At 40.4% G+C, this 26,977-nt stretch overlaps 1 protein-coding gene across 2 annotated transcripts in view; it reads right to left on the bottom strand.

Moving 5' to 3' along the window:
• Positions 1–8,067: 8,067 nt before the first annotated feature.
• Positions 8,068–26,977, bottom strand: part of cacna2d2b (calcium channel, voltage-dependent, alpha 2/delta subunit 2b) — a 57,557-nt gene continuing 38,647 nt past the window's right edge. For both annotated transcript variants that reach the window (XM_028446292.1, XM_028446291.1), the window contains exons 18-38: positions 26,878–26,952; positions 26,526–26,597; positions 26,328–26,399; positions 24,886–24,947; positions 24,697–24,773; positions 24,557–24,617; positions 22,577–22,674; positions 22,413–22,503; positions 22,283–22,345; positions 22,092–22,195; positions 18,982–19,080; positions 18,780–18,871; positions 18,650–18,697; positions 18,306–18,377; positions 16,792–16,944; positions 16,662–16,714; positions 16,378–16,433; positions 15,486–15,609; positions 15,288–15,397; positions 15,099–15,181; positions 8,068–13,545 (exon numbers count right to left, since the gene is read on the bottom strand). In XM_028446292.1, coding sequence (XP_028302093.1) covers positions 13,432–13,545; positions 15,099–15,181; positions 15,288–15,397; positions 15,486–15,609; positions 16,378–16,433; positions 16,662–16,714; positions 16,792–16,944; positions 18,306–18,377; positions 18,650–18,697; positions 18,780–18,871; positions 18,982–19,080; positions 22,092–22,195; positions 22,283–22,345; positions 22,413–22,503; positions 22,577–22,674; positions 24,557–24,617; positions 24,697–24,773; positions 24,886–24,947; positions 26,328–26,399; positions 26,526–26,597; positions 26,878–26,952 — 1,779 coding nt within the window. In that variant the 3' untranslated portion in view covers positions 8,068–13,431. The remainder of the gene's footprint in view (positions 13,546–15,098; positions 15,182–15,287; positions 15,398–15,485; positions 15,610–16,377; positions 16,434–16,661; positions 16,715–16,791; positions 16,945–18,305; positions 18,378–18,649; positions 18,698–18,779; positions 18,872–18,981; positions 19,081–22,091; positions 22,196–22,282; positions 22,346–22,412; positions 22,504–22,576; positions 22,675–24,556; positions 24,618–24,696; positions 24,774–24,885; positions 24,948–26,327; positions 26,400–26,525; positions 26,598–26,877; positions 26,953–26,977) is intronic.

Consider the following 26,977-nt stretch of genomic DNA (forward strand, 5'->3'; position numbering starts at 1 on the left):
AGCAGCGTGTCCTTCGCACGTGTGCTTGTGTGCACTGGGTGAACCTATGAGCTCCTGCTCGTTGGTATATTATTATATTAGCGGGGTTATACGGTATACTGTGAAAAGAAAACCAAAAAAATGGTATCAGTCGTAAGAAGGCTTTTTTAAAATTGATTTTATTTTGTTTGATTTGTTTTAGTAATTTGTTTTGATCTGTTCTGAATGCGTGTCTGCTTATGCTTAAATGACAGCTAAGGCTCGTTTAATACTTTATTTTCAATCTCAGAACCACAAATCCACACACTCAGATTTGCATACACGAGCTCAGACCTAACGTGAGATGTGATCGTAGCATACACTCACGTCAGAATTGAAAAAATACCAAAGTGTACGTGAATATGGTTGAACGCACGTCATACGCTCAGATCTGTACATACGAACGGTTGATAAATGATAGCCATTGTCATATTGTCACTGCCTAACATACCTTTTTTAATCCTTTCAGGCAAAAGATTCAGAAGAATAAGCTGCATGCATCCTCCACGAGAGACTTGATAGAGAATCATAAAATATGTTCTTTTAATCCAAAGGCTCTCCTTACGTATTGTAGACCTGTGATCAATAAATTATTTTAGCAGTGGATTGCCTCTGATGGTTTCTTTAAGCATCACAAACAAAACTCACCACCACATTCACAGAGAATGAAACACATCAGCATCTCATGAAGAAATGAAGTGTGTTCCTTTCAGTTCTGGTTTCTCAATTAATAATAAAAAGATCTGAATCCATACTAAAAGGCTAAATGTGTTTCTTTTTGCACTCATCATCATAGTAGTAGTGTTGATGACCAAAGCAACAAACAATACTATTTAATATTTGTTCAATTATACACACAAGGAAGGAAAAAGATGCAGCTTAGACACAGGTTTATCTATTACATTGTCTGTGCTGCAGATATACGCATGGTTGTAAACTCCCAAATATTAAACATTTTCTGTTGTGTGTTTGTTGAATGCTTTATTAACATTATCCAGAAGCATTATGTGCATTGCCAGCTCCTTCCAGTTTCCATTAAAAAGGAAAAAACTCCCTCTTCCTCTCAGGTGCAGAACTCAGTTGGACTCTTGTCTTTGTTGAGGATGACAGGCATGCAGAACCCGATAGCTGACGAGGAGTGGATTACATATTCATCTTGTGCGTGATAATAGGATGCAGGACTGAACACACACACACACACACAGGAGAATAAGTCTCTCGTAACTGTCCAACAGACTGGACACAGCTAACTGCAGATATAAATCAGGCATATTTACATCTGGATGTAAATTGTTTGCTCCTTAAATAGTTTACAGAGAATAATCTGGCCCAACCTTAGTCAAAGGGTGGTCCTCAAATGAGCCCCTAGTGGTCTGTTACTTTGTTGGGCATTTTTTTTTTAAATTTTAAAAACTTGAAATTGTTTTTCAAACTGTTTGCAATCCACTCCAAAACTAGATAAATCCATACTGTGTCAGCAATGAGGGAGATGGTTTTACTTTACAGCTATTTTGCGACACTGGCTCGTAGCTTTGCAGGTGTTTGTTTTAGCCCCACCGACAATTGATTCCATGCACGCAGAATCCCAAAAAAGAGCTGTTTTCTGGAAAGAACAATCTTGCTCAAAGTTGTGAAACACTGCATGAACACAAAAAGAGCAGGGCGTTGTAGTTACCATAATGACTACAACAAATTTTAACTTTATTTTTGGACTGGGAATGAGGAGGAGCCCCAAACCACCACAAACACTGTTTTGTATGAGGCACTGATTGTAAAGTTGCACATGATAAAATAAACAGCAACTTTTCCCAACATTTAGCAACAAACCAGGTTTAAAAACACTTATGTGAATCGTTTAATGTTATTTTTTACCAGATTTACGGGAATGATTGTGAAATTTGTGATTTTTTTTTCTCGTGAAATATATTGTCAACGTTAAATCTAAATGTTAAATGTTACATTTAAATATGAATGTTAAATCTAAATGTTAAAATAGTGGCCCAGATAACAGAAAATTGTGCAAATTATGATACAAGCATGAAATTTGGTTTGGTTGTTCTCTAGGTCCCATTAATGAAATCTGTCCGATTGGACATTTAAAAATCCAAGAATCCAAGGTCCCTTTTTTTTATAGAAATGTGTGTAGTTGACTAATTTGAATGAGATTAGTGTACATTTTTCTTTAAAGGGGACATATCATGCTAAATCCACTTTTTTAGCCCTTAAATGCATTTTGTTGTATATTTAGAGTGTTTAGAAGTACAGAAAAACTCAAATAAGTCTCTTCAGGTGCTCCGTAGATATCTTTATATTCTGTTTTGGTCATATTTTTCAATCTGTTTCGATTTTTCTATTACGTTTTTTGAACTATTACATCACAGTATTTGCAGCGGAACTGCCAAATTAAGACATCGACTCCAGGTCCAACACTTCGAGCAATCTGCCATTTTTATTTCTCGCTGTGATTTTGTAGTCCAAGCTCAAGGATGCCGAAGTTACGAGAGGGTAAGTCAAAATGTTTGGTTGTTGGATGTAGTAACCCACACGCTTCATTACACCGTCTCCCAGCATCAGAACCTTCTCAAAGTGCCTGGTTGTTTTATTTTTTTTTGGAAATGTACCCACATCTGTGGGTAAGGTCATTTTTGTGTGCGCGAAGCACTTCAAGGATGACTGCTTCTGCAACCTCCGCCAGTATAAAGAAGGATTTGCCGAAAGACTTTGTCTGATTGAGGGTTCAATTCCTTCTATCTTTGGAGACGACGAACAGAGCACTTCGGTAAGCTGTAAATAACGCTAAAAAGTGTGATGATAAGACGTCCCTGTCATTGTTTTGTTAGCATTAGCAGTTGCACCATCTTCAGACTTCATATGTTTGCGCTATGTGCTCGTTTTAGATCCTTGATGATATGGCCTACGTGATTTAATTTAAGTCTAAAGTTTTCATTAGTCATTTCATTTTGCCGTTTTTGTCTTTGAAAAGACTGTATTAAAATGCATTTCGTGACGTTAGCTTGGCGCTAGCGTTAGCTCGGTGCTTGTGTTAGCTCACTTGTTAGGGTTCTGCAGGTTCATCATCTTCATTTTCATCTCGCTCCGCCGGGTCAGACTCTGGCTGGAACATGTAAAGCTAGATGGACAAGTATTCCGTTGTTGACATTTTGTAAATAACCTCTAAATAAACATTTTCTGCGCCGCTACATAGCCTTATCTCTTCTATCAAACTACAAAAATGGCCGAGCAGGGTGGAGTTGAACCGAGAGGGGGCGGGGTATGAAGCGTCTCATTTGCATTTAAAGAGACCGCACCAAAACGAGTTGCTCTCAGAAGCACATCAGAAAAGGGGTAGAAAAGGGGCCAGTGGAGCTATAATAATGAGGAATTCAGACCCAAGCATTGCAGTTCCGCTTTATATAGACCACAACTGTATGATTTATATATAAAAAGGAAGGATTTAAAACCATGATATGTCCCCTTTAAGATGCATTGTATTGTATTAGTATATAGACATATAAATGACATTATAAATGGAAGAACGAGAAAAAAGATTAACATATAACTTTATTGGAAACATATCAAAACACCAATTAAATTGTATAACACAAAACACAAAAGTTTCTCTGGCTGCTACTGGTCACATATGCAGCTGCAGGGTGCTGTGCAAGGGAGCCCTGATCTGAAGCACTTGCACCTTGAAGAAAGCTTGTTTTGGGTCTTACTTGTTCCTGTCAGTCTTCATCTCATTCCTTTCCCCTTTTTGACTTTGTTTCACATTTCAGACTTGCTGCCTCCTACACATGAAACACCATGTCCACCTTTTTGTACTATAGTCATCAAATGTCTTATAGTTTTGTGGAGGTAGGGCATTGATCAGTGCTGAGCCATCTATGATGACTGTGTCTCCTCTTGGTTCAGGATGTTCACTTGTGCTTGAAGAATTTCAGCCAGCTGTGACTTCTGGCGTGTATGAAGCTTGCCACTGTCACTGAGAGATGCAGGAGATGACTGGTTCTCATGCTTGAAATATTCCTACAAGTCACACTCCCTGATCTGGCATGAGATGAAGAGTCGTGAGAACAACTGACAGTCATCATTCAGCACTTTCTCCTTAAAAAAAAAAATTGTGTTCTTCTTGATTGGATAATAGAATGAACATTAATTCTTGTTCTCTCGCCCCTTCATGAATGACTGGAACTGATCTTTGTCTCGCTGGTGATGTGTACTAACCATTTTGGCAAGAGCTGGGTCTGCAACATTCTTGGTGTTTAGTACTAGCAATTACAAATTATTTCAATTACTTATACAATTATAATTAATATAAACAATATATTCTATTAATTTGTAATACACTGACAAAGTTGTAAACAGTACCATTGGTTTTGGATATTTGTCAAGTGCAGAAGGTGCAGAAGTTTTCTTAATGGTAAATGGACTTGATTTATATAGCGCTTTATAACCACACTGAAGCAGTCCCAAAGCGCTTTACATATCAGCTCATTTGCCCAATCACTCTCACATTCACACACCAATGGGACAGGACTGCCATGTAAGGCGCGAGTCGACCACTGGGAGCAACTTAGGGTTCACTTTGACACATAGTCAGGTACTGGGATCGAACCCCCAACCTCTCAATCAGAAGACGACCCTCTACCACCTGAGCCACGGTCGCCCATAAATGGATAAGATACACTACCGCACAATGGTGAGGTTACCAAGGTTCACCCAGACACTGCTTTACTAATCTCAGAGCAGCTGCTCACTGCTGAATGTAGGACTTCATGCGACTCACATGTACCATGCAGGGGTGTCCACTATCAGTGCAGCGACTTGATAATCTCCCCTTTCTTTCCAAACGCATGAATCTGATGCCTGTTTTATCACGTAAATCTCTAAAAAAAGTTTAACAACAAGGCTATACAATTTTACATCAACACTTACAGAGTGTATTTAAGACTTGTTGGTTCTCATTAGTGATTTTTATCAGTCACTTATGCTGCAGCATGTATTTCATTTCCGAGAGAATTTGCATTATAATATTTCAATAGGAAGGAAACATAAATGCACTAAACAACCTAACAGTGCCTTAAAAATGTAGCTGGTTGTCAATAGCCTGTTTATAACTATATTATGTCAAATTAAATTAAATCCAATTAGAAAAAAATATTGAGTAGTTTACTATAAAGTAGCTAAGCCGAGTTTACATACTAAAAAGTAACTTAAAATGCTTTTCGTTTACACATATTAAAACACAAGACATATTTGTAAAAGAGAAAAAGCACATAATGAGTCTAGATTTCCTTTAACAAAGTTGCAAATAAAATTATTTTTACCCAAAGAGCAGCGACAGACATCCATCCTTAGATTGGCCTGTCCCATGTCTCCTATCCTGAAGATATGAGGCTCAGCCTCACAGCACTGCTGGATTCATCCAACATGTTACACTATACCTCAAAGACTCAAACTGCTCTGTTAAACACTGACAGTCTGAAGTCATGTCTAAACGTGTGGGTGTATTTCTTTTTAGGCAATACACCCACGCGTTGAGGCAGGATGCATGCTGGGAAGAAGATATCGCTTATCCCATCAGGATTATTGAGGGTGGATGGTATTCTGGTGTTTGGATTCACTGAAGCTAAAACATATCACAACTGCAGACCAAAGTTATTGGTGTCAGCAGCCTGTCATATTTCCTCGGAGGATTATTGATATCTTCAATGACTGACACTAAGAACAAGTGCAGGCTTTTCTCACTTACATTTGTTTGCCGATCCTTGGTTGGACGGCTGGAAAAGGGCATTTTAATCCCCCAACAGTTGAGAGAGCAGCTCACTGTAGCATACCCAGGGTTTATTTACTGAATATTAAACTTAACCCACCATGCAGAAATTTATTTTTAAAGAGGTACTGATGGAAGAAATACTTTTGTTTACGTGGCTTGGTTAATGTAAAGTTGATTCAAACAGGGAAATATTAAAACATTACAAGATGTATCGTCAATTGTAGAAGTTGTATCACCATATGTGGGAGTTAAAGCAAACTGTTCCATGTGAATTGTCAACTGTTTTTGCATTCTACAGTATTCACAAGTGGCATTCTTTAAAATTCCCTTCTTCATTCTTAATTATTGTTTATATATATATATATATAGTATGTATACTATAGAAGTATGCACAGTTAGTAAAATAAAAGTGTGGTTATTTTTCAAATTGCATTTTCTGTATTTTTTCCCAATAAATATTGTACTGAATTTCATCGTGAGCCCAGTATTGTATGTTGTCTGGTCTCGTGAACTTTTCACATCATCCCACCACTAATGTTCACCATTTACTCAGTAGATAAAGGCAATTAGGCACAAAAAGTCTCCAATATCCCTGCAATCTGAAGTCTCAGTAAATTATAAAATAATTAAAGATAAAGTAAAATTGTAGAATTGATCCAACCCAGTTAAACCAGTACTGTAAAGGTCTAACAAGACCTGGTCAGGATAAACTGAATTATGGATAAATGAATAGATAATACTGCGCAAACAAGTCAAATTCACTGAGACAGCGAAACATAAATATTGCTTTTGTTCTTTCAATAAAAAAAACTGGCAGGATCTAAAAAATACAAACATGGTTTTTCTAATTTACTTACTGTTTCATTTAGATTTGATTTTATGCTTTTAATTGATGACTTTCAAAGACCTTCATGGCCTTATCCCCTCATCATATTTTAGCCTCTTATGTGTACTTTAAGGTTGTCAGACAAAGATCTCCTGGTAATCTCAGAGTCTGGGTTGACAACAAGAGGGGACAAAAACTTTTGCTGTCAGGGCCCCTGAGCTGTGGAATGATGTGTCAGAGGAAGTCACAGCTAAAGCTGTTTGTTCTGAAAATCATAACCTGATTTTATGTGTACCTGGCCTCTATGTTCCTTCCAGTCTGTTATTCTGTCTATGGTTCCAGGTTTTCCTGTACCCTGTCTTGTCTGTATGGTTGTGCTATGAGTGATGATGCTCCCTCCTGTTCTCACACTGGTGTGCCTTATCTTGCAATTGTCCTCCCTCATTATTTAAAGGTTTGCAGGATCATTGTGTCTGTGAGGTCCTTCCTCTTCCTGTAGGTCAGCATTTTCATTCAATCATTCTGTTAGTTTGTTGATTTCTTATTTTGATCATCAAATTGTATTCAAGACAAATTTTATGGTTCTACCGGAAGTAGATATACCTAAATATTGGAGGTCATAATGCTGCGTTCACACCGAATGCGTCAAGAAATGTCCGTACGTCCAGAATACATACAAAGTCAATGGATAGATGCATCCCAGATGCTAAATCTTTCCTGTGCGGTGCGATTCGCACGTCAAGTGCGTTGGCCGTGCGAGCGCGCTCCCGATTTTATGCATATACGCACATTCGCAAGAGTTGAAGTTGAAACTCCTGTGACTGTTTCGCATGACGAAAGCCAATCAAAGTCTTTGATGACAATGACGTCAGGCCGTCAACAGGACACCGGTCTGTTCACCCATTCAACCATGGAGTAGAAGCTGTGTGTGACCACCTGGAGCTGTATGACACGGCCTTTATAACCGGGACCGGACTAGGAAGGATTTGGTGTGGAGGAGAATCAGCGAGGAGGTGGTAGTAGCAGGTAAAAGTTCTTTCTGTAGTTTTCATCTTTGAAAGTCGGCACTGAGCTAGGATAGCATAATCACACCGGCTTTTTTCACTGGTAGTTTATGTTTATGAGAGGAGAAAAAGAAGCGCAGCTCCTCGCTTCAGCAGGCAGTGAAACTCACCGAGTTGGATGTGTCGCTGGTGGGCGGGGCTTCACTTCAGATGTGCGTATGATGCAAATGGGGACATTTTTTTATCCTGCGGTACGTTTCGTGCGGCAGATGTGTCCGGTGCCGCACAAGACGCATTCGGTGTGAACGCAGCATAATGGCTGTCTTCATTTCAATGCATTTTTAAAGCCACCTCGGTTTAAGTGAAGCCCTGGCTATTCAATGTTGCTTACTTCTTCATATCCACTAAATACCAATAAAGAATTCAGAGCTGAAGTGAAAAATATGTATAGCATTTAATCACCAAAGATATAAACATTTAAATATCCATTTTGTGATGAGACTGACAAAATCTTTACAAAGGTCACCTACATCTTCTGCTGACTGCTTCACATTGTCGGTACAAAATGAGGTGGCATTGGAGACTGGCACAAAGAGCGTAAACTGTCCCGAATAAACATCAACATCAGCAAAATGAAAAGCAAAGCTACATCAAAAACATTATGACTCATTGTTTGATGCCCAGGAAAATAAAGATCAAATCAAACATAATATACAGAGGAGAATGCTTTTTATAATGCAAAGTCCTCCATGTAAACTTGAAGCTTTAAATCATAGTGTTTGTTCCCATTTGGCAAAAAATATAACCTAATAAATTAAATTATTTAAATAAAAGGTAATGCCCTATTTATTCATACAGGCAAGTTGTTGATTTCTGGATAAAGGTTGACTATGCAATTGCATACGGGCCCATGAGCCACTAAGGGGCTCTACAACTTTTTAAGAGGAAATAAACTTACGTGTATTTTTTCCAAATATGCCTAAAACTAAATTTCGTGTATGAGAATAAAATACACCCTTATCAGAAGCTGGGGCTAGTGTTTTTGAGGTGTAATTAATCTGCGCAGTGTGAGGGTCAGCCAAAAGGTATTATGCTAATAGTTGATAGGTACCCATCATTCAGATGTTTGTGGAGCATTTGTGGATTTCAAATTTCTCAATGTAGCAAACTGGAGGCCCCTAAAAGTTTTCCTGCAAAGGGTCCATGCCAAACTAGAAACTACTCAATTCCAGTTTTGCTATCACAGATGAAGTTGGGCCCATAACTAGTGTATATGTACAGTAGTGCCCCGGGATTAAAGTGGACATAAATTACAACAAATTAATTAAACAAATAAAATAAAATAAAAGAGTGCCTTTAAACATGTTGTGTTTTGTTAACAAATGGCACGCTCTTGTCGGACAGTAGAGGCGTTACCATTTGCAGTGCATTATCATCTAAAGACGTTTCCCTTGGGTCATTCAGGCAGTTTGTTACGAGTTATTCAAACTTCTCTGTGCTTTTCTTTTCCTGCATTACATTACGGGCTTCACTGAAGTCAAACCTACAATTTCAAGGACTTGCTGCAAAGAGCTCAACGGTCCCTGCACCACTGAGCACCCAGAGAAGAACCCAACCACAGCTAGGTTCAGACAGGAATGTAAAACTATCTGTCAGGCTATACAGTATACTGTTCATTCTTCAAAATATCATGCAAATGATTTAAAACTACAACACCGACCCCTACGAGTGGTAAGATAGTGTGCTGTCAGCTGCAAAGAGTTCAAAAAGATGTAGTTCTGAGAGAAACAGCTGAGGTCGTCGGTCAGTTTTTCACCTCGAGTTCAGTGAGCTTCTCTGGTTCCCCTCCATGCTTGGGTTCCACAGAGATGCACGGCAGTACGTTTACTGTACATAAACATTCATTCACTTCAGTCAGTCGGTGCTGACCAGAGCACGAGTAAGCAAAGAGCAGATGGAATGTAGACGGTCATTGTCTGTGCTTTGATTCAAGGCCAAACTGCAGTGTGGAGGACAAAAAGCAGAAGAGCTTCATGGTTCCAGGAGAAGGAAAATGGAGCTCCCTCCACTGCAGTCTCTCCAATTTTGCGCTCCTTTAAAATGTGTCAGAAGAACATGAGTTTTTCTGACCAAGAATTCCTTTCTGAGCCAAGCCACAGCAACCCTTGAAGCTGTCCGTCATGTGGTTGACTGAAGATCTTCATTTCGGATTCAAAAAGACCTGCTATCCAAAAGGACAAGTGCAACAAGGCACTGCAGGGCGGAATAGCAGGCAGGCAGGCAAAAAAAGAGAACAGTTCACAAAGATGAGAAAAAACAAACATAAAGACGTTCGTAATTCACTGAGGAGAACTTCATAATGTAGATCAGACATGGGCAACTGTGATCACAAAAATGTGACGGTCTAATTTGTTTTGTGTATTTGAGGAGTGTTTTTGTGCATTTTTGCTGTATATTTTAGTTGCCTTTTTGTATATTTTTCTCTCATTTTGTGTACTTTCATTGTGCTTTCTGTCAATTTGTGCAGTTTTGTTGTCCTTTGGTGTTTTTCTCTCATTTTGTGTACAGTTTTAGGGTGTAATTTCCTCTATTATAGTTATATTTTTTGTGTATTTTTCCACCATTTTGTGTACTTTAGGGTGTTTTGGAGTCATTTTGAATATTTAAGTTGTTTTTTGGGGTTTTTGGATTAATTTATTGTATTTGTTTTGGAGTCGCACAAGCTCCATCTACCCCACATGCAATCTATTGCCCATGTCTGATGTAGACAAATCTCACAATAAAGACTCAATTTTAAAAACACACTGCTGATGTTCACAAAGCCTAGTTTTAGATCAGCTTTAGCTCTATGATCCTGCTGTGCATCCAAAACAATAGCTGAGCGTTTAAAACTCTTCATGTAATTGAACAATAACTGTAATTCTCAGGCATTATTTTGCACAAAGCCTGGTAAAATAACAACTGCTGTTAACACAAACACAAATAACTCTTCAGTGCATTCAGTAACGGCAGTTGTCAACGGTTTGTAGGATAGATAATCACCACCACGTCTCCGTTTTGACAGGTCGCACATGGTTACGACCAAACCCTGCTACAGTAAACCTTCACATTCAGACAGACGTCAGGGGTGAAAAAGCACAGCGTACTGATAACATAACACCAACAGGCTACATTCCCTATACAAAGGCATACATGAGTACATAAACTGGACAAAAAGAAGCAATTCCAGACAAATGGAGTCCGAGCATTAAACCATGTAGTAGCTCACAGCTCAATTCTGCAGATATTACACTCTTCATTTAATTATGGTTGTCTGTTGTCAAATCTGAATTATTTTACAGCATTTTATTGAACTTAAAGCATCTAACTATTAAAAGTGCACAAACATGAACATCATGTCATCCTGAACAGGAGCACATTTTTTATTTTTATTTTTTAAATCTAATCGGCTTTTTCTCTGCTCTTAAATGTCAAAGTGCTTGGACAGAAAAGGTCTTAATGAACAAAAAACAACTCTGTTGTGCTGAAACCAGAGGAAATCTCCTCGGAGCTTTGACGAGACACAGGCCAGTAGAAAAACTGTCTTGGCAAAGTTTGGATATGGATAAAAAGACACTGAAGTGAGTGTGAAGCGAAGGCTCGGATCTACAACTGTATATCTACAGAAGTCCAAGAAATTAAAATTTGCAAACACACATCATGGAAAAACAGAATGTATGCACTAAGGGGTGGATTCACTAAGATCTGAAATAAAGGGTGGTAAACCAGGTGCGTCCCTAAATCCTTTGGTGGCGCCGTTTCCTCTCTTGCCACTAATGTGTGCGCGTATAGACATGGTTGTGACCGCCGTATTTAAATGAACATTTTGCTCGTTCAACATGGAGAGATAAGTGCACAGAAGCACAAAATGACATTTGAAGAAGTTCAATTGGAGCCTGATGGACTTCTCTGTCTGCTGCACAAACATTTAATAATGCAGAAAGCTAAATAGACAAATGAAAATGTTTTTGTTTTTTTAAAACAATAAAAAAAAATTAAAACCTAACCTGAAGCCTGTACGACCAATCAAAAGCTCCGAAGCAGCTCAGCTGATTCTGGCTTGGCATCAACGCGACACAAGAGTTTTAGGGTCAAAGCATTGAGAGAAAGACACAGGATCTCCCTGGAGCGGTGCGTCCGACTCTGGAGCAACATTCATGGAGCTCAGCGCAAAGCATCCTCTCAGCACCGCAGCAACACACTCCACACACGCCTCCTTTTTCTCTCCCTCACACACTTTACTCTGCATTTTCTTATTCAGTGGCTGTTAATATTGACTATTTATTTAAATTATTTTCTTATACTAGAAAAGTTAACTGGATCATTTTTTTCCATCTCCGCTGTGTTTATTCAGTGCTGCAATGGTGAGTTTCATTTACTAGTTTTGGCGCATAAAACAATCACCGCAAATAGTTCCTGGTTTGATTAATTGCATTGCGCCCACTGCATTATTTATTTGAATGTCCCCCTCCCATTTTTTTTGCACACCTTGTGAGAGCCGCTTGTTTTACATATTCATCAGAGGGAAACGCGCTAAATGGATTGAGGCCACATTGTGACACACAGAAGACGCGCAGTCTTGATTCCCTGGGATTTGTACCCCTTAATAGCGCGTGGAGTGACATTTGCACACGTTTTAATACCCCTAAACCTCTAGTGAATCTGCCCCTAAAAATTACTGAGAGCCAAAGCTCACCACAGCAGGTGGGGAGCAGCTTTTTAAAGCTGAGGGTGAACACAGCATATGCAGGTATCACCCAAAACAAACCATGCTGCTTCACCTGCAGCTGAAAACAATAAGTATAATGAGTTACCTGCTGAATCAAACAGGCACGTCCTAATGCCTTTTATTTGTCGTCAGACTTGTTACATTCACAGGTTTGCTTATTTTTGGTTAAATCTTCTGACTTTGCTAGACTTCTGTGTCTCAATTCACACACATGAATTGATGATGAATTGATCAGTTTTGATTTATTTACCATAAAAATTCAGTCTGATGTTTGATGGAAAGCATTGCCGCCGGTTTGACTTGGTGTTAAAAACTCCTTAAATAGTTTTTTTTCTCTTTTTTTTTTTTTAAGTATTCAATTGTTAAACATAGTATCAATATAGGTTCAAAATATTTAAGTATTAAAATAAAGAAGCATTATATAATGAATTACATATATTAATACTTTATGAATAATGTATAAAGTAATGAATTAAAACAATATATTATAATTTAGGTACATATATTCAATTATTAAAATTCCTAACAGTGTCGTACAATGTGTTAATTTTGACCAGAATAATAACGCAATTATAATGACTAAAACCCTAATGATTTGTTGTCTGTTTACAATGATTGATTTTCCACACACACGCACGCACGCACACACACACACACACGCACGCACGCACGCACGCACACACACACTTTCTGTGAGTCATTGTCCCATTTTTCATTTCCTTTCTGTTATTAAAAATGTGGCCGAGCCAACATGTAAAGAAACATAAATAGCTAGTAAAACACTTGTCCTACTTAAAGCAGCATGCACACTCATCACATTCTCTTTTCTTGTTTTTTTTTTTTTTTGCTATGGCCTTAAAATACCAAAAGAAATATATAATTGCATAAGCTATAAGGCAAAGCACATCAAGAGCTGGACTGCACTGTTCTATCCGAGTGCGATGCACTGTGAGCTGATCAAAGGGTAAGGACTCTGCAGACAGCGTTTGAAATGACCTTCAGTAGATCCGAGCCTACACATGAAGAGATGGAAATGTCAGAGCTTTAGTTCATGTGAGAGATAAAAGATAGGCAGAGTTAGCTGAAGGAACAGAAGGACTCCTAAAGAGGGCTGAAGGAAAAAACCTCGTCCACACTCTGACGTGTTTTCCTGCAAAATGAAAATAAAAAGGCAATTACCTTCGTGCATAAATTCAAAGTAGAAATTAAGGCAGGATTGAGACTTTCTGCAACACTTCTGCACACATGCAGGTTTACATTTCTGATTAATGGCCTCTAACATCTGGAGCCAGCAAACTTGTGTTAGTGTTGTAAATTAATACCAGCACATGTGACTCACAAGCTGATGACGAGCCAGTTTCTTTATTAACATTAATAAAAAGCGAAATCAGCATCCTTACACTTTGTCATCCATTCTTTGTTGTTGTTGAGCACATGCTGGACTCGTCACATGGTGACTTTAACCCTGTTTGTATCTTTTACTGATTTTCTAATCTGATCTCAATTTCAAGAGATATTACCTCTTCAAACTCTGCACAGGTGTCAGAAATTGAAGAGCATGGAGAGCCTTTACCTGCATGTTTTAGATGCTGCACTGCTCCATCACAGCTGACTGCAAAGGGAAGCTCGTTATCAGGCTTTCTGCAGAGCTGCAGGATGCTATCGAAGATCTTTTTGTGACAGCTATGCTAACAGCTATTCTTGCAATAAAACAAATATTTTATTGCTTATTTGTGACCATCACCAGCCCTCCCCAAGGAAGGTTAAGCTAAACTTTATTAGAGTTAAAGACATAAAAAAGGGAAGGCAGTGTTCCAGTGGTGGTGGAAGGGACAGGGAAGAGGGACTTAGGGTAGGACATTAGAACGAGTGATTGACATTAAGCTATTTTGGTTGTACTGAATGTATAATGTGATGCTACTACTGTGCATATTGAGTTGTAGGGTTTGATCTGTTGAACAAAAAGATGGTGACACAACACCTGGCCTAACTCTAATGATAGAGTAACAGAGGGAGAGGGTGAGTGCTTACACTTAAAACAGATATTTGGGATTAACATATCTAATGTTTAGCCCAATTAGAACTTATCCAAAAGCCTAAGGCATGCCAGTGTATCAACGATTGATGTGCGTGCAAGAACCCCAGCCGCACCCTCCACCGCCATAAAAAAATGATTCAGGTATGTTGGAGCAGAGAGACATCGAAAACATGCAAGACAAAGAACTGGACTAAAGCATCCCTGACCTAAACGATATATGGACAATTCAACTCTATGAAATATTGAGTAACACTTTACTTGAAGTTTTATACATAAGGCTGTCATAACGCTGTCATTATTATGAAATCACGTGATTAGCATGAATAAGGTGTCATGAAGGCTGTCATTGTTGTTTGTTACCCTAACCCCTAACCTTAACCCTACCTAACCCCACTAGATCCCACCAGCTAATCCAAAAACTGCCAACATAGCTCCAAAGGTGTCATAATTTAGCAAAAGATGTCATAATTTAGCAAACGGCACTTAATGACAGCCGTCATGACACCTTATTCATGCTAAAGACATATGACAGTGTATGTATAAAACTTCAAGTAAAGTGTTACCAGATATTCATGTTTCAATGAGTAAAATGTGTTTTTGTTCATATTATATGTTACAAGCTTGTCATGGATTCTGAAACATGGCTAGTACTAAACTGTACTTACTAAGGCACTGTAATCGAAGCAGGATGTTGGGCCTTTGCGATACCGTGCGTTGCTTAGTACTTCACATGGATTTTCCTCCTGAACTGTTTGTTTTTTCTCATTCAAGAAAAAAAAACCACGACCTTCAGCACAAGATGAACGAGTTAGACTCCTTCAGCACTAATTATAAACACGTCACACAAAGGATACACTTCATCCTGACTTGGGTGAGCCTCTCTATCTCACAGGAGCTACAGGGCAGCGTCTCAGCCACGACAAACAGCAGGTTGGTGTTTTCGAGCCGCTTTGCGTGGAACAGCCTGTGGGAGACGGTGATGGAGACTTAGCCTGCAGACCACAGCCTTAACACGCACTTTACATATTCTGCTGATGCTTCAGAAAACCAACCGTGAGCAGTTTCCACAGTCCTGCAGCACATTGTAGGAGTTGGTGACGTTTGTGAAGTAGAACTGGCTCTGGATGGTGACACAGCTGCTTTCCTTTATCTCAAAACCTTCGACCAGGACGTCATCTGACAAACACATGGATAATATAGAAAGGCATCAGAAAAAGCCGCCTGAACCTCATTAATGAGTTGGACTCATTTAACGCTTTTATTTTTAGCAGAATGTCACAAACATTTATTTATTCACACCACAGTCAAAGTGGTGGAGTTAAACTACAGCTATAGACACATAGCTATATATGGATACACTACAAGGAAATGTGGGATGGAGCAGGATTGAAACCGCCAACCCTCTCCTTAATATAGCACATAAGTAAAAGCTAGGGCTGGGCGATAAGGACAAAAACTAATTTCTCAATATTTTTTTTCTCAAAATGGCGATATACGAAAAATAAATCTCGATATTTTTAACTAAAATTTGCTGATGAAAAATGCCACACAGGTACATCTATTAACAAACAGCTGCACAATATGTGCCACTTTAAGCTTTTTCTCCTCTAAGGGACAGCAAGTGTGAGTGAGTTCTGTAGTGTGGCTTATTTAGGGGAAGGTCTGGGTTAGGACGTAATCAGAAATCCATCTAACTGTGCTTTTCATGCTGTTCTGAGAAGCAGCAAAAGCAGCGACTCCTAAAACAAGTATGTCCAAAATAGAAAACTTGATATATCTTGAATCTCAATATATATCCCAGCTCTAGCACAAGCATCAATAGTCTTCAAATTTTGTGATGTGTAACATTTTCATTAAATCAACAGGTCTGGCAGCATCTTTGTGGGGTTAAGGTTAAATATGTTCCCCGTAAAAGAGAAACAGTTGAACTGTTGGTGTGCCTACCTTTGTAAAGCCAGCTGCTGTAGAGCAGGCCGTACAGGAGCTGCTGAGTCACAGACCTGAAAAAGAAAGGTGTCCCAGCATAAAGTCCATCTGTCACCTCAGTAAATAACAGATACAACACACACTCAGATACTACTGCAGAAGGCTAAAAATAACAAGCCATCAGCTGGCAAGGATTAAAAGAGAATGGCAACCAGTCTGGGTCTGGACACGGATCAGATAGTTTACAAAGTGTGTTTTGCATCCTCTGGGTATCGTTTTATTTAGAGTGACCACGGTCTCACCATGCCACTGTGGATGTCCACCACGCCAGGCTCAGAATGTCAGCGATGGACGGCTGCAGGAACACAGACACTGTCAGAAGCAATAACCCTCTAACCCCAACCCTCCTGAGACCCTGATGCCGTCTCTCACCACAAAGATGCTTCTGGAGGCAGCTCCCGTGTGGCTGCTGCTGACGGGCTCACACGCAGACTGGTAGTGAAAAGATTGCCATCGGCTGTAGATGGAGTTGTTGTAGAGCGCGTGCATGAGGAAGGGGTCGACATCGCCGAAGAAAAGGCCGATCTGAGACAATAAAGGAAAGAAGAATGAGGCATGAGGTGTTACCCGAGGAGGAAATATGTAGTATAATGAACTACATACACATTTTACAGACAAAGGCTCCTATTTTGGCGACCTCTCAGACTAGTGCTTTGTTAGGCATGTTTCTAAAAATCAGACTTTGCAGCTCAGTCCAGTTGGAGGACAGCACGGCACACCATGCATGCGCTATGATAAGGAATTAGAAACATATTTTGCTTCAAGGAAGAAGGTGTTTTACATCACAGGCAGCGTCAAGTGCAGATTGCAGACACAATGCTAGTGTTCACCTGCATGAACAGGTTTAGTAACATCTGTGTTTTACTACAGAGAGCTCGTAATAGTGAACTGCGTCAGTCAGCCTGTAGTCTAAGCTACACTTCCCCTCTTAGCAGATGTTCACATTAAAAATAACATTCTTTACGCACGGCGGCTTTAACAGGCTGTGTATAAGAGCTCACAGTGCAGGCTGGCTGCAGACGTGAAGAAGAGAAGATGGTAAAAAAAGAGACAATGTAAAGGACTGATTATTGTTTGAGAGTCTACATTCTAGGCACCAAAGTGCTTCGAGCAGGCATCGGTCTAAAGGTTGCACGGCCAAGTCCGAAAGACACGTACAGACTATACGCGCTCACCCCGACACCCCACACTGCACTCAGTGCAACACTGAGGACACACAGCTGCCTTCATTAACGAGTGTGCCCACCTCAGGCGCACAGTGCACACAGTCGATGCACACACAGTGACACGGGGTGCACACACGACATAACATTGGAAGCAGATGCACAATGACACGGGGGCACCCACACAATGGCAAGGGGTTCACACTCGATGGCACGGGATGCACACAATGATACGGGGTGCACAGCCTGCCGCCGTGTTTGTCTTTGTGAGATGTTGAATGAGCTTTATCTGTGTGTTAAACACCACCTTTCCCACTCTCCTTTCAGGCACGTTTATCTTACTGAACCACGGCCCTGAATAATGTGGAAGCTTGATCCAGCTGAATGAGGTGGACACAATCCTGAGTGCAAAGGTACCCCACCTCTCTCCTCAGAGAACACACTTTCAATAATTTACACAATTCATCCTCTAGGTGGGATGTGCGGGCTGCGCTTGCGCACTAAAATTGGGGACAAAGTGTAGCCTACTGCAGGTGTTGACTGAAGTAATATTTATCCTAATGCCTAAAGTTTAACCAGCATTTGTCATTGAGAATCATTCAATAATGAATCACACACACATGAATGAAACACCAATTTAGAACAGATGGTATTTTGTTACATTCCTATCCCTACACTTACCTTTCTCTTTATTTATCTTTGTACCATGTTCAACAGACGTACCTTTTTCCAGTGATCTCTCTGATTGGACATTACGAGAAATCCACCATCGTCGATAAGGTAACAAAGGAGATCCTGCAGACACCAGGACACAAAACATATCAGTCAGCGGGACAACAGCCACAGTGTGGATTAATCTGTCATTTAGATTTTAGAAACAAAAAAAATATTTTGAAACTATTTTTTGATCAAAATTATCTTTAAAACTAAACCCATGAAAACACTCATTGTTTTCCATTCAGAAGGTACTAAGGAGTTTATCTAGCGATTGAACTAAATCTGATGAAATGCATCTTCTATAATCAGCTCCTTTAAGTTTGACTGAAGAAACATATAAAAGCCCTTACATCTGTGTTGGCTTCACAGTCCATCTCACAGCTCCTGGATGGTCCACACTGTGGAGAACAGGACTGCATAAGTCTTGTTTACAGTAGGTGAGAGAAAAAGTCCTGTGAATAAGTAGATGCTGTGGTGCACCTTATGCGAGCCCTGACGACTGTCCGACACGTTGCTGGCCAGGATCTTAAACTTGTCCACCCACGCCTCTAAGTCCAGCTTCACTCCGACCACTGAGTGACGTGAGAGAGGAAGCAAAGCCCAAAGACACGCAAGAAAATATCAGATCAAACACGCAAATGAATCTTGATTTCAACATGGTCCACAATTCGGGTCGTCTTACCTGCTGGTTTAAGCAGTTTTCCTCCCAGGTTAACTTCTACAGCTGAACTGACAAGGATCCCAACACTGCTGTTTTCTGCTCCCACAATGTCGTCTAGGGCTGTTCAGAATGGAAGCACAATGTGATGTACTTATATTCAAACATGTTGACAAACTAAAACTGCAACTAAAATACTCTCAACCAACGTCAGTGTGGTGGTTTATTATACAGTAAGCAAGAAGGAACCATGAATTTTCTCAATAATTCATCCACATATTTGCGACAGGGTTCTCATCAGGAATTTTTCACAGCATAGGGGGATTGCATGGTGCGTGCGCTGGCGCAGAAAATTTTGAAATGTATAATTCTGAGGGCCAAATTTAGTGAAGTAAAGCTAAAGTTGTTTTTTGTTGTTTGTTCCAGCCTTTCTTTAAAGCTAAAAGTTATTTGTTGAATTGGTGATGGGTCATGAATAATACAGTTAGAGTTACTAATGCTTGATATAGGTCCTCCACTAATAAATACTCACACACTCTATAGACAAGAAATAACAATATATTATAAAGACTGGTTCCAAGACGCACTTTTCAAATTTATATTAGGTATTATGTGGGACCTGCAGTAATATTGGAACATATACACACACAGCACTTCCCCCCCACCCCCCCACATACGTAGATGACACGCACACGTCTCTTTAAGCTCGAACAAGTTTCAGTCAGACCGTATTCACATCCGTACGCGTGCATGTAGAATGTGCAACAAATATTATGACGGTAACGAATAAAAAAGAAAAAAACAACAGGAAATCCCCACCTACGTTGCTAAAAATGGAGCATAGGGGGCGCCATCGCTCCGTAGGGGAGCAAAATTGCAACGTCGGGGCTCCTATGCTCACCAGCGCTGGCGAGAACCCTGCCGCAATTCTTATTAATCTATGCTAATTTGAGCAACACATTAAAAAATTCAAATGAATATAGAGCAATCCTGACACTGATAAGACAAATCTTCCAATAAGCCTGAAAACCCGCAGTAATAACTCCACACATAAGAAAAGCATAATGCAACAAACATTTGTTAATCCTTAATACACAAAAGGGCAAATTATTATTGTGGCTCTAAGTCATCTCCTACACCATGTTCATGATTCACTTTCTTCTTTGAAAGGGATTCTGTGTGATGTAAAGAAACTCTTTAATGTTAAACTGAGGTCAGATAATTCAGATAATCTGCTGCTAACTGCTCCTACTCCCCATGCTAACTGCTCCTACTCGTTATGTTAACTGCCGCAACTCGCTACGCTAACTGCCGCTACTCGCTACGCTAACTGCCGCAACTCGCTACGCGAACTGCCGCAACTCGCTACGCGAACTGCCGCAACTCGCTACGCTAACTGCGGCTCTTTTGTGCGGTTTCCACAACGCCTTGGACTTGTTTAGCTAGCTTAAGCAACACCTGGCAGGACTTTATGCATTCTGCAGCTCGCTATATGCGCTCCGGTTCGGCTAATTCTACATCGAAATGTACAATTTCTTCAGCTCATTTTGTGTCACTTTCTGAACTTGCAAAGTTGCCTGTTAATAGCCCCACCTTCATAATACATTGCTTTGAATCCCACCACTTGCAGCCTTCTTCCATCAAGGTTTTGTAGCAGGTAGTAATTTCATCCTCGCTGTTTGGATCCATCCACGATCAGCCTGCTGCGAAATCTATCAATCTCCTGTTAAACCTCTCTCTCTCTCTCTCTCTCATTCACTTATTGAAGGAACGTGTGTTTCAGTCTAAATAAACCCGTTATTGGAAACTGCATTTTTTTTACTGCTTCTATGGCTCTTAGAAGTGGCAAGTTCACTACAAGATATTGCAATCCCTCTTGGAACCTCACCGTACCCATGTTAATATCAACAGTCACCATTTTTCTCTATTCTGAAGCACTCCAAGACTGATAGGAAATCCATTCTAATTTTTGAGAGAAATTCTGCTTCTGTCATCCATGATTTGTTACCTGAGGAACTGATCTCAGGCCTGCAAACAAGAGCCTCTCTTTGTTACAAAGGAGGGGGGAAGTCAATGCCTTGCCTGGTTTGCTTCACGCCTTCGCCTGCTCTGCCGATCCTGCGCATTCCCTCCTCAAAGTTACAGCACTCATTCTCTCCACATAGGAGCAGCAACAAGCACAGCACCCATAGCTCCAGTCTCCACGCTAAAAGCTATGGGACGTTGGAAATCTTCTGCTTGTGAATGCTGCCAGCCGGCATAGTGCTGCCTCTCGGGGGTCTCGCCAACCACGCTCCTTGTTTCAGGCATTCCATGAAGGTTCATAGAGGTAAAGGGAGAGCAATCCCCGCCCTGGGCTTTTTAATGTGGGCATGGAGTACCCATTCTCCTTGGTTTAGGAGGACCCATAGTAATTCATATTTCTCAGCAGTTAGCCAGCATAGAGCTGTCTTTCTGCTAGACGGCATAATATGGTCTTGGGGCGGTCTGGCTGACTGCGCTCCTTGCTTCAGGCATTCCATGAGGGCTCATGGAGGGAAAAGAAGTGCTCTCCCCGCCCTGGGCTTTTCCACGTTGGCGAGTGGAAAAGCAAGGAGTACTCATAACAAGTCCATATTAAATTCATATTGCTCAGCTGCCAGCTAGTGCTTGGAGGGTCTGGCTGACCGTGTTGCAACTAACTGCGTGTTATTCCGTTGTCATTAACATCTGCTCTGCTCTATTCCAGGGGGTTTCTGCTATGCGCTCTCCTTGATTAAGCCTTTTGCTAGGGCTCATGGATGGTCAGGGAAGAGTGCTCTCCCTACCTCCGGCTTTCCACATAAGCACGAGGAAAGGGCAAGGAAATCCCGGAACAGACCCATACCACCAAATACAAGATTGCATGCACATCATTGTGAAGCGTTTGCAGGTGCTACACAAAAAGCAAATGCATTATCATTGTTAATAAATCATTAAATTTGACTAAAGTGGTCCTGACTGAACTGTATTTCATGAATTTGTAATTATTGATATTACGATATATCGCGATGCATATCGTATTGTTTAGTATCAAGTTATAGCATATCGTGACACGCAAATTGCGAATCGTAACATCAGATTGATTGCAATGCACACTCTTAGCAGTTACTCACAGGATCTTGACGGGGCTTTGAACATATAGCCTCTGTTGTCCAGGCTTCTTCTGTAGTAGTTTGAATTGAAGGGCTCGGGATCCTCATCCCACTGCTCAGCAGCACTGCAAAAGGTTAGAAACCAAGTGCTGTGTGTCAGAAGCAGGCCACGACACAGAAATGTGACTGTAAAAAAGCCATAAATCACTTACTTATTTGGGAAAACTCGAGTTATACCTCCATCGGTGGATGCAAACACAGCCAGGAATCCATACCTGCAATAGTTCATCTTCTCTTAGTCGGTTGTAGTCATTTTACACTGATGTGCAATGCGTGACTCACGAGTTCAAGTCTTTGTTCTTCCAAATGCGGGACGCGAGCTGCCCAATTATCCTGGAGTCCAGAATCAGGTTGTGTATGAGGCCTTGGTCACCTGCAGTAAGAAACAAAAAGACGGACACATTGTCTCCATGTCTCACCTGCACCTCCCTCTCCCAGGTACTCACACTCATCCGATTCAGGAGAGATGTCCAACATCAAGGAGAGAAAATTCTGCAGAAACTGTGTGTTGTTGTCGGAGAGCTGCAGACGCTTGCAGTATTCCCTGTAGAGATAACAGTAAGAATCAGACTTTTTTGTTTTTATCCTATCGGTGTTGGTATCACTGGCCACGGTTTCATGATGTTTTTTAATTCTGATTTAGTTATTCCTAATTAAATTATTCGGAATGAAAGTGTTCTGCTTCGTGTTTACATGGAAATAGTAATTCCAAACTGAGTTTTATTCAGATTTATAATAATAATAATAATAATGCATTGGATTGTATATAACACTTGATCATGGACACTCAAAGCGCTTTACAGAATTAAAGCATCATTCATTCACGCCACACTTAGTGGTGGTAAGCTACTATTGTAGCCACAGCTGCCCTGGGGCAAACTGACAAAAGCGAGGCTGCCATAGTGCCCCATCGGCCCCTCCAACCACCACAAACACTCACTTACACACTACATTCATACTAGGCAAAGTGGGTGAAGCGTCTTGCCCAAGGACGCAACGACGGATACCACTCGAGTGACTGTCCCCCACTGAGGCACCTGGAATTCTCAGTGGTCTCCCATCCAACTACTAACCAGGCCCAGACCTTCCAAAATCTAACGAGATTGGGCAATGACAGGCTGGTATGGCCACAAATGTATCTAATTCCGCTTTCTGTCTGGGGGTTGGGAAGGGTTCTGATTGGACAGGGGGAGAATGTGACATATTCACGTCTAGCGGAAAAAACACACAACAAACCTTTTCTTTTTGGCTACAACATAAAAGACCACATAATAAGAACTGTTTTCAGTTTTATTTTGATTGTAGTTTTTAACAGTTTTTAACAGTAGCACGTGTAATAAGTCTGTGTGCATGTCAGCATATTAATGCTTCCATCCATCCATTCTTTTCATTATGTCCATGTATTTTATGGCTCTTGTTAAATAAATAGTCTCGGCTCTAGTCTAGGCAGCCGTCTTGGATTGCGTCGTCAGCGCGCGTCATTGCTGCAAGACACACATGTGCAGAACGACAGGAATTAACTTAAAGCGGAATTAAGTGTTTACAAGATCAAAACTATTTAATTCAGAATTCAAATCGGAATAAACCAGCCACCTAATTCAGATTTAAGTTTAATTCGGAATTACATTTGCATTAGGAATTAAAAAGCAACTTAACCCCAAACCCACTTTTTTCTGCTGAATACATGTGTATTTGGGTATTAAATGGTGCTGTTTACTAATCCTAATCCCACTCTTCAAATTTTGCGTGTTTATTTGTAAAATGTCAGATATACTGGCCACTAAGGGTTGAACGCCAACTGTTACAACTGAATTTTGCTATTGGCTGAAATGGATTCTTTAGATTCCCCTGCGTCATCAACTTTCACTGCTTATCCCACCCCTCCTATAATAGCTGAGAGGAGAGTTTCCTCCAATCAGAGCCCTCAGTGAGCATTGATTGACAGCCTAAATGAGAAAGTCCACTGTGTTCCGTGTGAAACAGCGCGCTGTAGCGGTGATGTTTTTGACTGTGCTTCTATAATAAGCAGATTCTGGTCTAATCAGAGGGTTCATCAAGCTATGTGTGTATTACAGACACATCTATGCCATGTGTGTATTCCCGTCTATCTCTGCGTGTGCGTGGACGTGTGTGTACGTCTTATCGCGTATGTGCATGAGGTGGTTCGAGAGCAGTGCTCTTTGCCCCTGAGTGGTGTCTGTAAGGCTGTGTGTGAGCTTCACATCATGATTGTGTGTACCTGTTGTTGTAGTGACGCATTTCAGCTTATGAACTTGCAGTGTGTGTGTCTACAGTCACATTTTTGTGTATATTACCGTCTGTCTCTATGCACAGCGCAACGCGTGAGTTCAAAGAGGTTTTCACTTTTATTCTGAATTTAAGAGAATTTAAAGCTCCCATGTAAATGTGGCCATTGACTAACTCACCTTGGAGCAAGGAATACATGTCCTGCTGACTCAAACGAGCTGGGCAGCAATGACTGCATGTCTGTAACGGAGAATCAAGACTGTGAGGCTGAGACTTCACCACAAACCATCTCTGACAAGCTGGACTGCTGCATACTCACACTGGAGCTGCAACATCACATCGCTCAAGTCTGCCTGGATGTAAAACTCGTTGTAGGGAGGTAAGACCAGACCCAGACTGCAGGTCGCAGCATCCGAGCGAGAAGAGACAATAAATATGTGTCAGTAGGACCTCAGCAGAAATCAGCAGCTGCTTTATTATTTTTGAGTAATGAGTGTTAAAAAGTCACCTGTAATCTGTGCCATTGATTGGAGTCCAAGTATAAGCTCGGTATACCTCGTCGATGTATTGCTACAAAGGTGGACATATTCCAAAAATTAAGAGATATAAATCTAGAACTTTTAAGTTTACTTTGCTGATGCGCAGCAAAGATGTTCAATGTAAACCTTCAGTTGCAACAAAACATAAAAATGCAAGGAAGGTTTTTGTTATTAACTGGATTCACAAAGAAGCCAATTATGTGTTCTCACAGTATCTGTATGGCAATACAATACATGCAATTATCATGAGATCAAGGTTTTTACAGAATAGTTGTTAAAAGGGCGGTATCGTGTTTTTTTTCAGGCAAATAGTACCATTTCATAGAATAATCAAATAACTATGCTACCCAAAATTGTTTGGAAAATGCAGCAAATATGAAAAAAAACTTGAATGAAATTTCCCTCTGTAGCAAAACTGATCATGATGCTTCGATTTCGCCGTCTCTTTAAGAAACTCCTTGCCTGTCTGACACGCCCATGAACACTCCCCCTTCAGTAAGTCATCTCAACATGCAAGAAAATGCTGTTTACTTCTGTTTTTCTGTGCGCTGTATTTGGCTACTTTCTACATTTTTACATCGCTACAATACATGAGAATGATTATCAAAGTGAGGAATGCTAAAGTATGGCCGGAGGAGAGGTGATCGCCCCTTTCTTTCCTCTGTCACTTGCTCACACACAGTTCCTTACCCGTGCTGCTAGCTCTGAAGAAGTAGTCCTCTTTAGAGTAGGGATCACATTGTTTTTTAGTGTCAGTGTACTTATTCATCCACTTTCAGAGTAGCCCAATCGACTTTATTTTGACAGAGCAGGGGGTGCAAGTTGTTGTTTTTTTTTTTTTTATGTGTTCATAAATGAGTACAGACAACATAAGCCAGGGGTTTCTTACAAAAGTATTTAAAATAAGTAAATTAAAAGCTAAATCTGCAGAAACGGGTGCTGTGGGTAGGACTGAGGAAGAAAACATAGGAGGGGCCTCGTCCTCAGGCAAAGTCTCGTTCCCTTGAGCAAAACAGACCCCCAACCATGCCTATTATTATGTGTTATTCTGTGTACTTTATTATAAGCTGCAATTTGAAGCTGTTCCAAATGCCTGGATCATTATTTGTTGAAATGTATTCATCTGCAGAGCTTTTCTGTGTCAGCCTGTGTTAGTATGTAACCTGTCACTTGTCTGTTTCATGTGCCTTCTAAATAGTAAAGTAAACACTGATTCAAGCAAGACATGTGCAGCTGATAAACTGTATCTATTGTAAAACCTACAAGTAAGAAAGTCCAGTAGCCTTTACTAAGTTACTGAAATGAACATGACTCGGAAAAAAGTATTAACATGAAGAGATAAAGACTTTAATGTATGATGGTGAAACTGATGAAGTAAAATAAAGAAAGACTTTTTAAAAACTACACTTGCCTCATCAATTGATTTGATGAGTGTCTTGATATGCATTTCACCGGGTCTCCCATCAATCATTTGTCGGCGGATCTACACAATAAATACAATTTGTTTTATGTGTTGTTAACATGCAGAAGCCTCACAGAGACAATGAGGATTTTCTTAACACAGACAACACTGATCGAATGCAAAACTATCCAAGTTTTTCCACTTCACCTCCTCTTTGTTGCTATCCTCCACCTCTGCATCCAGGAAGTCAAGTGTCACAGGTTCAGGGAGGTTCACAAGCTGAAAGAAAATCAAAAACCACATTTTCTAAGTACCATATTTAAAAATAACTTGCTTCTTTAAGCCATAACCTAGTGCAGAAGTTCTCAACTTACGGAAGTAAAGCTGTGCCAAATGATTTTGAATCAAGATTTTTGTTACTTTAGTTGAATCAAAATTCTAAATTTAACATAAATGCAAAAAAATGGGAAAAACATGTCCCCGACCCACTTTTTGCTCCCGACCCACCAGTTAGGGAACTCTGACCTAGTGTGTGGATGTCAAGCTACAAGGTAATGACCTTTGGCTGAAGATTAGGATGTAGGAGCAGATAGCCGTTGGGATCCATGGCAAATATGTATCCATTGGCTCCGAGCTGCACAGAAACAGAGGGATAAAAA

The sequence above is a fragment of the Gouania willdenowi genome, chromosome 5 (genome assembly GCF_900634775.1).
Source record: "Gouania willdenowi chromosome 5, fGouWil2.1, whole genome shotgun sequence".
NCBI classification, from domain to species: Eukaryota; Metazoa; Chordata; class Actinopteri; order Blenniiformes; family Gobiesocidae; genus Gouania; species Gouania willdenowi.